At 35.0% G+C, this 14,790-nt stretch overlaps 1 protein-coding gene across 4 annotated transcripts in view; it reads left to right on the forward strand.

Moving 5' to 3' along the window:
* Nucleotides 1-14,790, forward strand: part of NEDD4 (NEDD4 E3 ubiquitin protein ligase) — a 193,319-nt gene that overhangs the window by 129,728 nt on the left and 48,801 nt on the right. For all 4 annotated transcript variants that reach the window (XR_007475551.1, XM_049705989.1, XM_004274657.3 and 1 more), the window contains 2 exons: nucleotides 12,704-12,754; nucleotides 14,435-14,496. Coding sequence is in view for 3 of the 4 variants with exons in the window: in XM_049705989.1 (XP_049561946.1) it covers nucleotides 12,704-12,754; nucleotides 14,435-14,496 (113 nt within the window). In the remaining variant the exon portion in view is untranslated. The remainder of the gene's footprint in view (nucleotides 1-12,703; nucleotides 12,755-14,434; nucleotides 14,497-14,790) is intronic.

Genomic DNA, 14,790 nt, shown 5'->3' on the forward strand with positions numbered 1-14,790 from the left:
CAGAGATTTTAACTCTTATCTTTTATGATCTCTGAAATATCTCTTGCTCTGTTGACTTAATTTAAATAATATAATCAATCATGGCTTGGACTTTTTATAGCTATGAATTTATTGTTTCTTTTTAACTGCCTGCCCCAGTTAATTTTTTTTAGACTGTTAGTGATCTCTACAGAAGAATCATGACATTTGCACATAGAAAATTTGAAAGCAGCTGTGTGAAGACAGTAGTTATTGAGCAAGATATTCATTTCAATGCAAACTTCTTGATCTTGAATCTTTTATCTTGATCTTATCTTTGAAAACTTACATATGGTTTTCGGCTTACTCAGGACACTGTTTCCTTCTGTAACATACAGCAAGTCGTTGAGATCTGCTTCCATTTCAGATTAGTTCAGATTAGTTTAGTGTAGTATTTATTATTATACAAAATAAAAATTATCGGGTATATACGCAAAATGATAAATGCAACTTTATTCATTGAGGCATTGCTTGTAATGGGCAAAAGATTAGAAACAACCTAAATATCTGAACTAATTAAATTTCAGCATTCCATACAATGGCATATACTATATCCCCATCAAATAGGTAAAGCATCTCTTTGTGGACCGATATTGGACAAGGTCCTAGAGATATTTACAAGAAAAAAAGCAAGATGCATAAGAGTGTATAAAAGAAAACTCTGAATGGTTTCAGACACACCAAACACAAAAAAATAACAGCTATTGTCTCTTGGGAGGACAGAGTATACAGTTAGATAGATGGAGCCTAGGAATCTTTTTTCTTTTAATTTTGTATCCTGTGTATGTGTTACTAGTGTTTTTAAATTACCTTGAAAAATCATCTTGATTAGAAAAGTGCTGATAGCTAAGTCTGAAAACTGAAACTATGCTATATTTAATGTCCAGGTATAAAGTTCATTTTTACTGATTAGAATGTGTGATTGAAATGAAAAGTTGGATATTACAGCAGAAAATTTTGGCTCTGTCGTTTGGCTCTGGTTATGAGGAAGTGATTCTTCCTTTAATATTTTGCTCTATACAGTAGATTTACCCTGGGAAATTATCTGTAACTCAGATTTAGTGGAAACTTTTTTTAAAGCCAAGTATTCTTCAAAGCTATGACACTTTAACATACCTGTTCTTAAAATTCTGATTTTTCTGTAACATTGGGTTCTTTTATTTTATTTATTTTTTATAAATTTATTTATTTTTGGCTGCACTGGGTCTTCGTTGCTGCCCGTGGGCTTTCTTTACTTGCCGCGAGTGGGGGCTACTCTTTCTTGCGGTGCACGGGCTTCTCACTGCAGTGGCTTCTCTTGTTGAGGAGCACGGGCTCTAGGCTCCCGGGTTTCAGTAGTTGTGCCGCGCAGGCTCAGGAGTTGTGTCTCATGGGCTCTAGAGCGCAGGCTCAGTAGTTGTGGTGCACGGGCTTAGTTGCTCCGCACTTTGTGGGATCTTCCCGGACCAGGGCTCGAACCCGTGCCCCTGCATTAGCAGGCAGATTCTTAACCACTGAGCCACCAGGGAAGTCCAACATTGGGTTGTTTTGAAGCAGAACATTCAGTCACTATGCAGCCTTATCAAAGGTAATAACAGGTTGTCCTGCTAAACTTAGAGCCATGTATAGTTCTAATTGAAGTTTTGCAAAAACAGCAATTTGGATTTTTCTCTTTTAATATTCTAAAAATTGGTTTAAGAAACAGAAATTCGTATCTTTAGAATATTGCAAAAAGTACTATATAATGACTAAACTGTGCCCTAAATGGTCGTGTTTAAAATCACCTTCTGTTCTAAATTCTTTCTCAGATTTTCAGGCATTCTTCAATTACTTATATTTTACCAAATACAAATTTGCTTTATGAAGCTGTATGCAGTTCAAATATAGGAAATTAATTCTTACAAGGAAATGCCTGATGTTGAGTTTGGAATAATCGGTTGGCTAGGGAAACATTATTGAACATCACAGACTGACTTGCCTTCATTAGGGATGAATTTTAAACTATTACTTTTTCTTTGTAAATGGAAAAAAGAACCTCTAATTGTCCTCTATTTATAGTAACCATATGTCCCAGACTTTCCAGGGTAGTTCCCAGTTTTGTATTCTGCATCACCTCAGACCATGCATATAGATTTTTAGGTTGGAAAATTTGTTCATTCTTCTAATATGAGAAGTATAGTTCTTTGGGATCGTTTAATTTAAAGTAGTCGTTAAGAAGCTCATTTTAGATCACTTCTTTTAAAGAAGGAAGGTGTGTAACAAGAACTTTCTAAAATACATTTTTATATACCAGAATTACTTGAGACAAGGGAGGTTTCAGTATGTGGAATTTTTGCTCTATGCTCTTGTTCACACAGTGCAATCAATGAAAAAGGAATATGGGATAAGATGTTTTCTTTCTGCCCCACAGTGACCAGGCACTGCCTCTGTAATAGAGACTGAATCTCTAGGAAAGATTTGTAAGTTAAAAGGTTTTAAGAAATAAGGAGCACAATAAACACATGAAAAGATGCTCAGTATCATTGCCTCAGGGAAAGGCCAACAAAAGCATAATGAGATAATCACTTCACACCCACTAGGAGGGCTGTATAAAAAAGATAGGTAATAATAAGTGTTGGCAAGGATATAGAGAAACTAAAACCCTCTTACAGTGTTGGTGGGAATATAAAATGGTGCAGCCGCTTTGGAGAGTCTGCAGTCCCTTAAAAGATTAAACAGAAAAAAAAAAGAAAAAAAAAAAAAAGGTTAAACAGAGTTACCATATTGCCCAGAAATTCCACTCCTAAGTATATACCCAAGAGAGATGAGAACATGTGTCAGTACAAAAACTTGTACTCGAATGTTTATAGCAGCCTTATTTATAATTGCCAAAAAAATGGGAACAACCCAAATGTCAATCAACAGATAAATGGATAAATAATATGGTATATCCATATAACATAATATTCAGCAGTAAAAACAAGGAATAAAGTACTGATACTTGCTACAACATGAATGAACCTTGAAAATGTTTCTTATAAGTGAAAGAAGCTGGTCATAAAGGACCACATATTATATGACTTCATTTATGTGAAATGTCCAGAGTAAGTAAAGCAATAGAGATATAAAGTAGATTGGTGGTTGCCCAGGGCTAAGGAAAGAGGGGGGAAGTGAGGAGTGACTGCTGATAGATATGGATTTTCTTTTGGGGGTGTTGAAAATGTTCCAAAATTGATTGTACACTTTAAGTGGGTGAATTGTATAGTATGTGAATTATATCTGAGTAAAGCTGTTATTTTCAAAGTGGGGTGTCTTTTACTCACTGGTTGACACATTCTGTTTTCTACATTCTTTAGCAGTGGTTCTCAATGTTGCCACCCAGGGGAAATTTGGCAATGCCAGGAGATATTTTTCGTTGTTACAACTGGTGGAGGAGTCCTGCTGGCATCTAATGGGTAGAGGCCCAGGATGCTGCTGGACATCCTTCAGTGCATGGGCAGCCCCACAACAAAAAAATTACCCGGCTTATATTGTCAATAATGCCCAAGTTAAGAAACCCTGTTCTCTACTTGTGTTCCTCTAGTGATAATGGACCACAGCCATGTTTTTGAAGCACTGAAAAATCATGAATCATCAAACAGATAGATGTTCACTGAATTCCGTTTACTGAGGGCAAGGCTATTCAGTAAGACTAAACCCCTCAAAAGTGTTTTATTTCCTTATCTGGTTAAGTCTAAACCTAAGTTAATGAGATAATTCAGTTAACCAAAATAATTTATCCCTCTGTCATCTTGATTGAGATTTAACTGTATTTTGTTGTATTTTACTTTGTTATTTATCTTCTTAAAGATCAAATTTATGGAGTATAACATCTACTTGCCATAAAAACAGAAATAAACATGCCACAGCATAGCCTTGAGGATATAATTAAAGCTAACTTGTCCATTTCAAAAAATTACCATCAACTCATGTTCTGGAATAGGAATATGGCCCTAAACTAAGCTAATTTGCTAGGCTTCAGTCTGCAGCCATGCTCCTTTTATTGTATGTACCTGTTTGACCTGTCCAAAGACTGGTCCATGGGAAAAGGGAGCAGGGGTTTCATTATAAAATCTAGCATTTCAAATATAACAGCTAACATTTATTGAAAACTTATTGCTTGCTAGGTATTATGCAACGTACTTTATGTATATTATCTCATTTAATTCTCACAAAACCCTGTTAGCTGGCTATGATTATTCCTATTCCTGTGGAAGCATGCCTCTTATAACTCTCCATCCTCCTGCTCCAGTATGCACTGGTTGTTTTGTAGGTCTTACACTACTGTCATTCTGACAGTTCCCTTCCCCATAATTCTAGGGAATCCTCTTTTCTTCTCTCCTGTCTTGACTCCCCTGCATCTTCCCTTACCATGTTGTCCTCCCTCATTTTGGTGAAATATATCCTCCATTACCTTAGAAGAACACCAATGTCTTTATTCTGCCTTCATTATTGAAAAAGATATTTTGGCTGGATCTAGAATTCTATGTAGGATATATTTTTCTCTCACAATTTTGAAATCATTATTCTCTTGTCTTTCAGTTTGGGGTATGATCTGTTTTCTATCTCTCAGAGCTCTTAGAATTTCTTTATCTCTGGTGCTTCGAAATGTCACAGTATTGTGCCTTTCTGTGGGTCTTTTCTTCAGGTATTTTACCTAAAACTCAGTGAGGCCTTCCACTCTCAAAATTCATTTTCTTGAGTTTAGGGAAAGTTTCTTAAAATGCTTCTTTGATAATTCCTTCCCTTTTTGTTTTTCTTTCTGGAATGCCTACTGCTTAAATGTTGACTTTTAAAATTTATCCTGTAATTTCTTTATTTTGGGAATCCTACAGTCTTTTCTTTTGTCTTTTAGTTCTACTTTCTGAGAAATTTCTTTAACTCTATTTTCTAATTCTATCTTAAACTTTTCATTTCAGTTATATTTTTAATTCCCAAGAGTTCTTTCTTGTTCTTTAATTGCTTTTTTTATACCCTCCTATTCTGTTTGATAGATGTTTATCTCTTATCTCTGAGAATATTAATTACAGTTTTTCTCAAGTATTTCTCCTGCAGTCTGACTTGATTCTTATTCATCTGACTCCCTTCTTGCTGTTTGTTTTTTTGGATTAGGTCTCTGTTTCTCATGTTAAAGTCTTTACTCAAATACTTAATGGTCCTTAACTGTCCATAATGTATAAGATTCAGGGTTTATTGCCTGCTGATGTGATGCATTGAGAAGCGCACCAACATCACTTTTATAGTATTCTTGCAAAAAAATGCATAACCTAAATTCAGCCATGAAGAAATAATACACAAACCCAAACTGAGGGATATCCTATAATTAGCCAGTATGCTTTTAAAGTGTCAATATTATGAAAGACAAAGAGACTGAGGTACTTTCCAGATTCAAAGAAACTAAGGAGACATGACAATTAAACGCAGTGTATGATCCTAAAATGAACCCTGGACCAAAATTAGTAGGACAGTTGGTGAAATTTGAGTAAGGTCCGTAGATGAGTTAATGTTATTCCTGGTTTTTTATACAACTCAATAGCAAAAAAACCCAAACAATCCAGTTAAAAAATGGATAGAGGATATAAATAGACATTTTTCCAAAGAAGACATACAGATGGCCAACAGACACATGAAGTGATGTTCATTATGACTAATAAGGAAAATGCAAATCAAAAGCACAATGAGCTATCATATCACACCTGTCAGAATGGCTATTTTCAAAAAGTCAATAACAAGTGCTGGCAAGGATGTAGAGAAAAGGAACCCTTATTCACTATTGGTAGGAATCTAAGTTGGTGCAGCCACTATGGAAAACAGTATGGAGGTTCCTCAAAAAATTAAAAATAGAGCTACCATATGATCCAGCAATTCCACTTTGGGGTATTTATTAAAAGAAAACAAAAACACCAACTTGAAAAGATACATGCAGTCTCATGTTCATTGCAGCATTATTTACAATAGCCAAGCTATGGAAACAACCTACGTGTCCATCAATAGATGTATATGTATATATACACACACATACAATGGAATATTAACCATAAAAACAAGAATGAAGTCTTGCCATTTGCAACAACATGGATGGACCTTGAGGGCATTATGCTAAGTGAAATAAATCAAAGAAAGACAAATAATGTATGCTGTCACTTATATGTGGAATCTAAAAACAAAACAAACAAAAACCAAGCTCATACAGAACAGATTGGTGGTTGTCAGAGAGGCAGGGGATGAGGAGTGGGGTAAATGAGTGAAGGAGGTCAAAAGATACAAACTTACAGTTTTAAAATAAATAAGTCATGAGGACATAATTACAGCCTGGTGACTACAGCTAATAATACTGTATAACATACTTGAAAGTTGCTGAGAGAGTAAATCTTAAAAGTTCTCATCACAGGAAACAAAAATTCTGTAACCATGTAAGGTACCCAATGTTAACTAGTTTTATTATGGTAGTTATTTTGCAATATATCCAAATATTGAATCATTATGTTGTACATCTGAAACTAATGTAATGTTGTATGTCAATTATACCTCAATTTAAAAAAATTTAAGTATGTGGGTGGATGCATGCAGGAAAAAAATCTCAGAGAAGTTACTTAACTGTTAACTCTAGTGCCCTTCGGGAACTGTGATTGCAGGGTCAAGGTTTTCATAAGCTTACTTTAAATTGATAAAGATTATGGGTGACAGATATTTACTGTCTGTTACGTGTACAGGTTTTTTTTTTTTTATAAAGAACATCTTTTAATATTTGAAAATAATATGGAGATACAATGAAGAAAAATATTGAATGTAATGTAAATTTTCACCAAATTAACAACTTCACATCTAAGTAAAATAACAAAATGTTGTAGAAATTTATACTCGGTGGAGATTTTTTTAAATCTTAGACATTTTATATTAGAAAACATAATGATTATTATAAACCTCCAGTGAAACTGATGGGAATCCATGTTTCAGGATTCCCTTTTTATTAAAAAGAGAAAATCTCAAGCTTAATAATTTAATACAATTTTATAGATACACAATCACTTTTATAGTAGAATAAAAATACAAAGAAGGAAAACATATGAATAAAAATAATAATGAGCACTATAGCTTCCTATAATGCAACAAAGTGTGATAAATCTTTTTATCATCAAAATTTTATATATTGCTAACTGCTTTATAGCTAGTAAGAGATTACCATTATGAACAGTTATAAAATTTGTCACTTTGTAAGGCAGACAGTTCATTTTTACAGAAGCATCCATCAAATTTCTTGTTCTTCATAAAACTTTTTCCCTGCCTTATGAATATTTCAGTTTTCATGAATATTTATATACCAATTATAAATGTAAATGCTTTAGAAAGAGAATATTATATAAAATGACACCCTATTAAAATGTCATATTTCTTTAAGAGGTCTTAGCATGCAATACCAATAGCACAAATTGTTTATAAATTCACTGTCACTAATATGTCATCTATCATTTATTTGTATACTTGGCCATAGAGTCTATATATTTTCTCAGTCATGTACTATATATAGCATTATTTCTCTATTTGGAAATGTGGTTTTTTAAGCAAAAAATAATGTAACCACCTTTACACATACATATACTAAGATATCATTTATGTTGCCCCCAGGATTAAATAGAAATAGTTCAATCTGTTTTCCTGTGTTATTTTTTTTTTTAACATCTTTATTGGAGTATAATTGCTTTACAATGGTATGTTAGTTTCAGCTTCAGAACAAAATGAATCAGTTATATATATACATATATTCCCATATCTCCTCCCGCTTGCGTCTCCCTCCCTCCCACCCTCCCTATCCCACCCCTCCAGGCGGTCACAAAGCACCGAGCTGATCTCCCTGTGCTATGCGGCTGCTTCCACTAGCTATCTACCTTACGTTTGGTAGTGTATATATGTCCATGCCTCTTTATCGCTTTGTCACCGTTTACCCTTCCCCCTCCCCATAGCCTCAAGTCCATTCTCTAGTAAGTCTGTGTCTTTATTCCTGTTTCACACCTAGGTTTTTCATGACATTTTTTTTTCTTAAATTACATATATATGTGTTAGCATACGGTATTTGTCTCTCTCTTTCTGACTTACTTCACTCTGTATGACAGACTCTAGGTCTATCCACCTCATTACAAATAGCTCAATTTCATCTCTTTTTATGGCTGAGTAATATTCCATTGTATATATGTGCCACATCTTCTTTATCCATTCATCCGATGATGGACACTTAGGTTGTTTCCATCTCTGGGCTATTGTAAATAGAGCTGCAACGAACATTTTGGTACATGACTCTTTTTGAATTTTAGTTTTCTCAGGGTATATGCCCAGTAGTGGGATTGCTGGGTCATATGGTAGTTCTATTTGTAGCTTTTTAAGGAACCTCCATACTGTTCTCCACAGTGGCTGTATCAATTTACATTCCCACCAACAGTGTAAGAGGGTTCCCTTTTCTCCACACCCTCTCCAGCATTTATTGTTTCTAGATTTTTTGATGATGGCCATTCTGACTGGTGTGAGATGATACCTCATTGTAGTTTTGATTTGCATTTCTCTAATGATTAGTGATGTTGAGCATTCTTTCATGTGTTTGTTGGCACTCTGTATATCTTCTTTGGAGAAATGTCTATTTAGGTCTTCTGCCCATTTTTGGATTGGGTTGTTTGTTTTTTTGTTATTAAGCTGCATGAGCTGCTTATAAATTTTGGAGATTAATCCTTTGTCAGTTGCTTCATTTGCAAATATTTTCTCCCATTCCGAGGGTTGTCTTTTGGTCTTCTTTATGGTTTCCTTTGCTGCGCAAAAGCTTTTAAGTTTCATTAGGTCCCATTTGTTTACTTTTGTTTTTATTTCCATTTCTCTAGGAGGTGGGTCAAAAAGGACCTTGCTGTGATTTATGTCATAGAGTGTTCTGCCTATGTTTTCCTCTAAGAGTTGGATAGTTTCTGGCCTTACATTTAGGTCTTTAATCCATTTTGAGCTTATTTTTGTGTATGGTGTTAGGGAGTGATCTAATCTCATACTTTTAAATGTAGCTGTCCAGTTTTCCCAGCACCACTTACTGAAGAGGCTGTCCTTTCTCCACTGTACATTTCTGCCTCCTTTGTCAAAGATAAGGTGACCATATGTGCGTGGGTTTATCTCTGGGCTTTCTATCCTGTTCCATTGATCTATATTTCTGTTTTTGTGCCAGTACCATACTGTCTTGATTACTGTAGCTTTGTAGTATAGTCTGAAGTCAGGAAGCCTGATTCCTCCAGTTCCATTTTTCGTTATCAAGATTGCTTTGGCTATTCGGGGTCTTTTGTGTTTCCATACAAATTGTGAAATTTTTTTGTTCTAGTTCTGTGAAAAATGCCAGTGGTAGTTTCATAGGGATTGCATTGAATCTGTAGATTGCTTTGGGTAGTAGAGTCATTTTCACAATGTTGATTCTTCCAATCCAAGAACATGGTATATCTCTCCATCTATTTGTATCATCTTTAATTTCTTTCATCAGTGTCTTATAATTTTCTGCATACAGGTCTTTTGTCTCCTTAGGTAGGTTTATTCCTAGGTATTTTATTCTTTTTGTTGAAATGGTAAATGGGAGTGTTTTCTTGACTTCACTTTCAGATTTTTCATCCTTAGTGTATAGGAATGCCAGAGATTTCTGTGCATTAATTTTGTATCCTGCTACTTTGCCAAATTCATTGATTAGCTCTAGTAGTTTTCTGGTAGCATCTTTAGGATTCTCTATGTATAGTATCATGTCATCTGCAAACAGTGACAGCTTTACTTCTTCTTTTCCAATTTGGATTCCTTTTATTTCCTTTTCTTCTCTGATTGCTGTGGCTAAAACTTCCAAAACTATGTTGAATAAGAGTGGTGAGAGTGGGCAACCTTGTCTTGTTCCTGATCTTAGTCAAAATGCTTTCAGTTTTTCACCATTGAGGACGATGTTGGCTGTGGGTTTGTCATATATGGCCTTTATTATGTTGAGGAAAGTTCCCTCTATGCCTACTTTCTGCAGGGTTTTTATCATAAATGGGTGTTGAATTTTGTCAAAAGCTTTCTCTGCATCTATTGAGATGATCATATGGTTTTTCTCCTTCAATTTGTTAATATGGTGTATCACATTGATTGATTTGCGTATATTGAAGAATCCTTGCATGCCTGGAATAAACCCCACTTGATCATGGTGTATGATCCGTTTAATGTGCTGTTGGATTCTGTTTGCTAGTATTTTGTTGAGGATCTTTGCATCTATGTTCATCAGTGATATTGGCCTGTAGTTTTCTTTGTTTGTGACATCCTTGTCTGGTTTTGGTATCAGGGTGATGGTGGCCTCGTAGAATGAGTTCGGGAGTGTTCCTCCCTCTGCTATATTTTGGAAGAGTCTGAGAAGGATAGGTGATAGCTCTTCTCTAAATGTTTGATAGAATTCGCCTGTGAAGCCATCTGGTCCTGGGCTTTTGCTTGTTGGAAGATTTTTAATCACAGTTTCAATTTCAGTGCTTGTGATTGGTCTGTTCATATTTTCTATTTCTTCCTGATTCAGTCTTGGCAGGTTGTGCCTTTCTAAGAATTTGTCCATTTCTTCCAGGTTGTCCATTTTATTGGCATAGAGTTGCTTGTAGTAATCTCTCATGATCTTTTGAATTTCTGCAGTGTCAGTTGTTACTTCTCCTTTTTCATTTCTAATTCTATTGATTTGAGCCTTCTCCCTTTTTTTCTTGATGAGTCTGGCTAATGGTTTATCAATTTTATTTATCCTTTCAAAGAACCAGCTTTTAGTTTTATTGATCTTTGCTATCGTTTCCTTCATTTCTTTTTCATTTATTTCTGATCTGATTTTTATGATTTCTTTCCTCCTGCTAACTTTGGGGTTTTTTTGTTCTTCTTTCTCTAATTGCTTTAGGTGCAAGGTTAGGTTGTTTATTCGAGATGTTTCCTGTTTCTTAAGGTAAGATTGTATTGCTATAAACTTCCCTCTTAGAACTGCTTTTGCTGCATCCCATAGATTTTGAGTCGTCGTGTCTCCATTGTCATTTGTTTCTAGGTATTTTTTGATTTCCTCTTTGATTTCTTCAGTGATCAGTTCGTTATTAAGTAGTGTATTGTTTAGCCTCCATGTGTTTGTATTTTTTACAGATCTTCTCCTGTAATTGATATCGAGTCTCATAGCGTTGTGGTCAGAAAAGAACTGTGATTGCAGGGTCAAGGTTTTCATAAGCTTACTTTAAATTGATAAAGATTATGGGTGACAGATATTTACTATCTGTTACGTGTACAGGTTTTTTTTTTTAACAATTAAAAAAGCTTAAGAATAAAAGAATGAATAAATAAAAGTGTTAATATTTCCTCTAAAAATATTTCACCTAGTTTTGATCATTGTGCTATGGTTATGTAAGATGTTAACATTTGGGGAAGCTGGTGATTTTATTCTTTAAATATTTTTCTCTCTTCTCTCTCTCTTTCTTTTTTCTCTTCCTTCCCCTCCTATCTTTCTGGAACTTCACTTACACATATATTATACTGCTTGATATTTTACCACAAGTCCTCTTTATTTTTCATATTATACAAATTCTTTTGATATATCTTCAGGTTCACAGAACTTTTCTCTAGTTATTTTCAATCATACGTTAAGCGGATCCACTGATCTTTAATTCAGTTATTCTATTTTTCAGTTCTATATATATATCAAAATATACATTTAATTCCCTTTTATAGTTTCCAGTTCACTGCTGAGATTCCCCATCCATTCATTTATTATGACCTTATTTTCCATTTTATGTCCTTGAACATCTTTATAATAGCTACTTTCACTTTCCTGTCTGCTAATTCCAAGATCTGGCTTATCTTGTGGTCAGTTTCTATTAATTACCTTTTCCCTTGCTACTGGGTCACATTTTTCTATTTCTTTGCATGTTTAGTAATTTTTAATGTATATTGGACAGTGTGTGTGGCACGTGATGGATACAATGAGTTTTGTTATCTTTTCCTAAAGAGTGTTGATTTTTGTTCTAGCAGGTTATTAACTTAGCTGAACTCTAAATGCTAGCTCCCCTTAGGTGAACATCAACTGTGAAATCTATGCTGAGTCCTTTCAGCCTTCCAGCTGTTGCCTTTCACATATGCAGTTCAGGGATCAGCTAGGAATTTGGATAGAGTTTGTACGTAGATTTGAAGGGACTCTTGTGTCTTCTTCCTTTCAGGGGTTGTCCCCCTCACTTTCCAGTTAGACTGTTGACTTCAAAGTAAGTCTTTGGACTCCTCAAATGAGTAAGATTTCAGATTTCTCTTTGAGTTCCTATCATTCCACCATATGAACTGTGGAGTACTACCAGGTGAAAAGCCATATGAATAGGAATCCTACCTAGTACAGTTCATTCTTTCAAGGATTGACTTCCAGTTTCTGCTTACTTTTGGTCACTCTGTGGTGCTTTCAAATAGTTGTTTTGATATATTTTCAGAGTGTATAGTTATTATCTTCAGAAGGATCAATCTAATATACTCCATTCTGCCATTACCAGAAGTTGTAGCATATTACCTTTTATTTTCCATTGATTTTTTCATTGATACTTCATAGGGTTAAACAAAAAAAAAAAATTCGATGTATTTTTGTGAATGATGACAATAGCTCATCAAAGTTTTCCAAAAAGATCAAGCATATTACTAATGTCATTTTTTCTTCTTTCTTTTGTAGACAAGAGATGATTTCCTAGGTCAAGTGGATGTTCCTCTTTATCCATTACCGGTTAGTATAGATGTCCATGATTTTACTTTTTATGTTTATTCTTTTTATTTTAATAAATACTTACAGATACACAATAGAGTAAATGTAAACATTTGATTTGTGAAGTGTATACTGCTATTATTTCTTGAGCATATTGTTTTCTGAAAACTCATCTCAGTTTTCCATTTTATTTTCAAAATTCCCTTACGTGGGCTTCCCTGGTGGCGCAGTGGTTGAGTCCGCCTGACGATGCAGGGGACGCGAGTTCGTGCCCTGGTCCGGGAAGATCCCACATGCCGTGGAGCGGCTGGACCCGTGAGCCATGGCCGCTGATCCTGCCCGTCCGGAGCCTGTGCTCCGCAGTGGGAGGGGCCACAACAGTGAGAGGCCCGCGTACCGCAAAAAAAAAAAAAAAAAAAAAAAAATCCCGTACATGAACCCCAGTAAGAAATAGAGAGCCACTGAAGTTGGTTGACATCATGAAAGCATTGTTTGAGGAAGATCACTTTGGAAATATTCTATTGAATAACTAGAATGGGGAGAGCTTAGTCTCACAAAAAGAAACTAAGATCAACTACAACAATATGGGCATGAAACTGAACCTGGACCAAGCATATAGCAACAGAAGAAAACAGACAGATGCAGGGAACATTTCATAACATAACATTACTGGACCTGGTTTTTAACATGGAGCTCCAGTTGAAAAAAATAAAATTAAGCAAAAAGTAAAGATAATACAAGTTGAACTTGCGAGATAAGGGTAGTATCTCAAGTAGAAAACATAGGAGGAAAGCCATTTTTTTTGAGATATGATAAATTTATTTTTGGCCATATTGCATATCAGTAGTAAACAAGAAAAATGAAAGCTTAAAGTGGGCAGCTGACAGAGATATAAAAATAAGTTGTGTAGGGAAAAGGGTCTGGAAGGATTGAGAGCTATCATTGTTAAGGTAACCGCAGAATCTCTGAGAAGAATGGGCTGTCCAAACGAGAGGGATGAGAGCATTGAAGGCTAAAACATTGAACGTTCATCAGTGTGGGTCTGTCAAAGGAGAAAGAGAAGACAGGCCAGGAGAAATCGGAAAAGAACGAAGTAAAATGATGTCATGAGAATTTAAGAGTTTCAAGACTGAATGGGTAGTTAACAATGCAAAGTGCAGCAGAGAAGTCAAGGAGAATAAAAACAAAGGGCTGCTGAGCTTGATAAGAAAGAGAAGTAATACTTCTTTATCAGTCTTTTCAGATGTTTATTGTCTCTCTGTAGTCTTTAGACATTGCAAGCTTTTGATAATGAATTTAATCCAGTCTTATTTTCCAAGCTGCTTACTTTTTTGTTCTCCTAGAACTGTCTCTATGGTCTAACCACGCCAGCCTGCTGACATTGTACCTATTCCATATTTCTTTGGGGCGCAAGCATACTAACCATTCTCTACTGTTTTTCCACTTTTACCCTCCCTTTGTCTTCACGACACACCTGCTCAGCTAGTTTTATACTGAGTTGCGATGCCAGGTGCAATTCCTACAGTGCAGGAAAGTGAAAGTGCTGTCAAGTTACCAACTGTTACCGTTTAATAAGCTAAAGCTACTTTTTTCTCACCTCTAACTTCGATTATGCCTTAGGTCATAGTTAATGGATATTCTTGAAAAGTATGTATTTTTGGTGTTACAGATGTATCTTAAAAACCCACTGTTTTATTCTAGACAGAAAATCCAAGAATGGAGAGACCATATACATTTAAGGATTTTGTTCTTCACCCAAGAAGGTCAGTAAATATAAAATAATAACATGAACTCTTTTAAATCTCTTTATACCTTACAGTAGCCTCTTTGGAAATTCAGTTTCAACCTTTGTAAATAAGCTACATATAAATATTAGTTTTTAAAAGCTTTTTTGCTATTTCTGATTAAAAAGTCATATAGGCACAGTGCAAAAATTCTGAAAATACAAAAAAGTGATCATACCCCTTTGGGAAAGACTTGTCTCCCTTATATTTATCATACTATGAGAATGAAATTTGTCATTCGTTTATATGTATTTTATATCTTACAGTATATGT

Source organism: Orcinus orca, chromosome 2 (genome assembly GCF_937001465.1).
Source record: "Orcinus orca chromosome 2, mOrcOrc1.1, whole genome shotgun sequence".
Lineage (NCBI taxonomy): Eukaryota > Metazoa > Chordata > Mammalia > Artiodactyla > Delphinidae > Orcinus > Orcinus orca.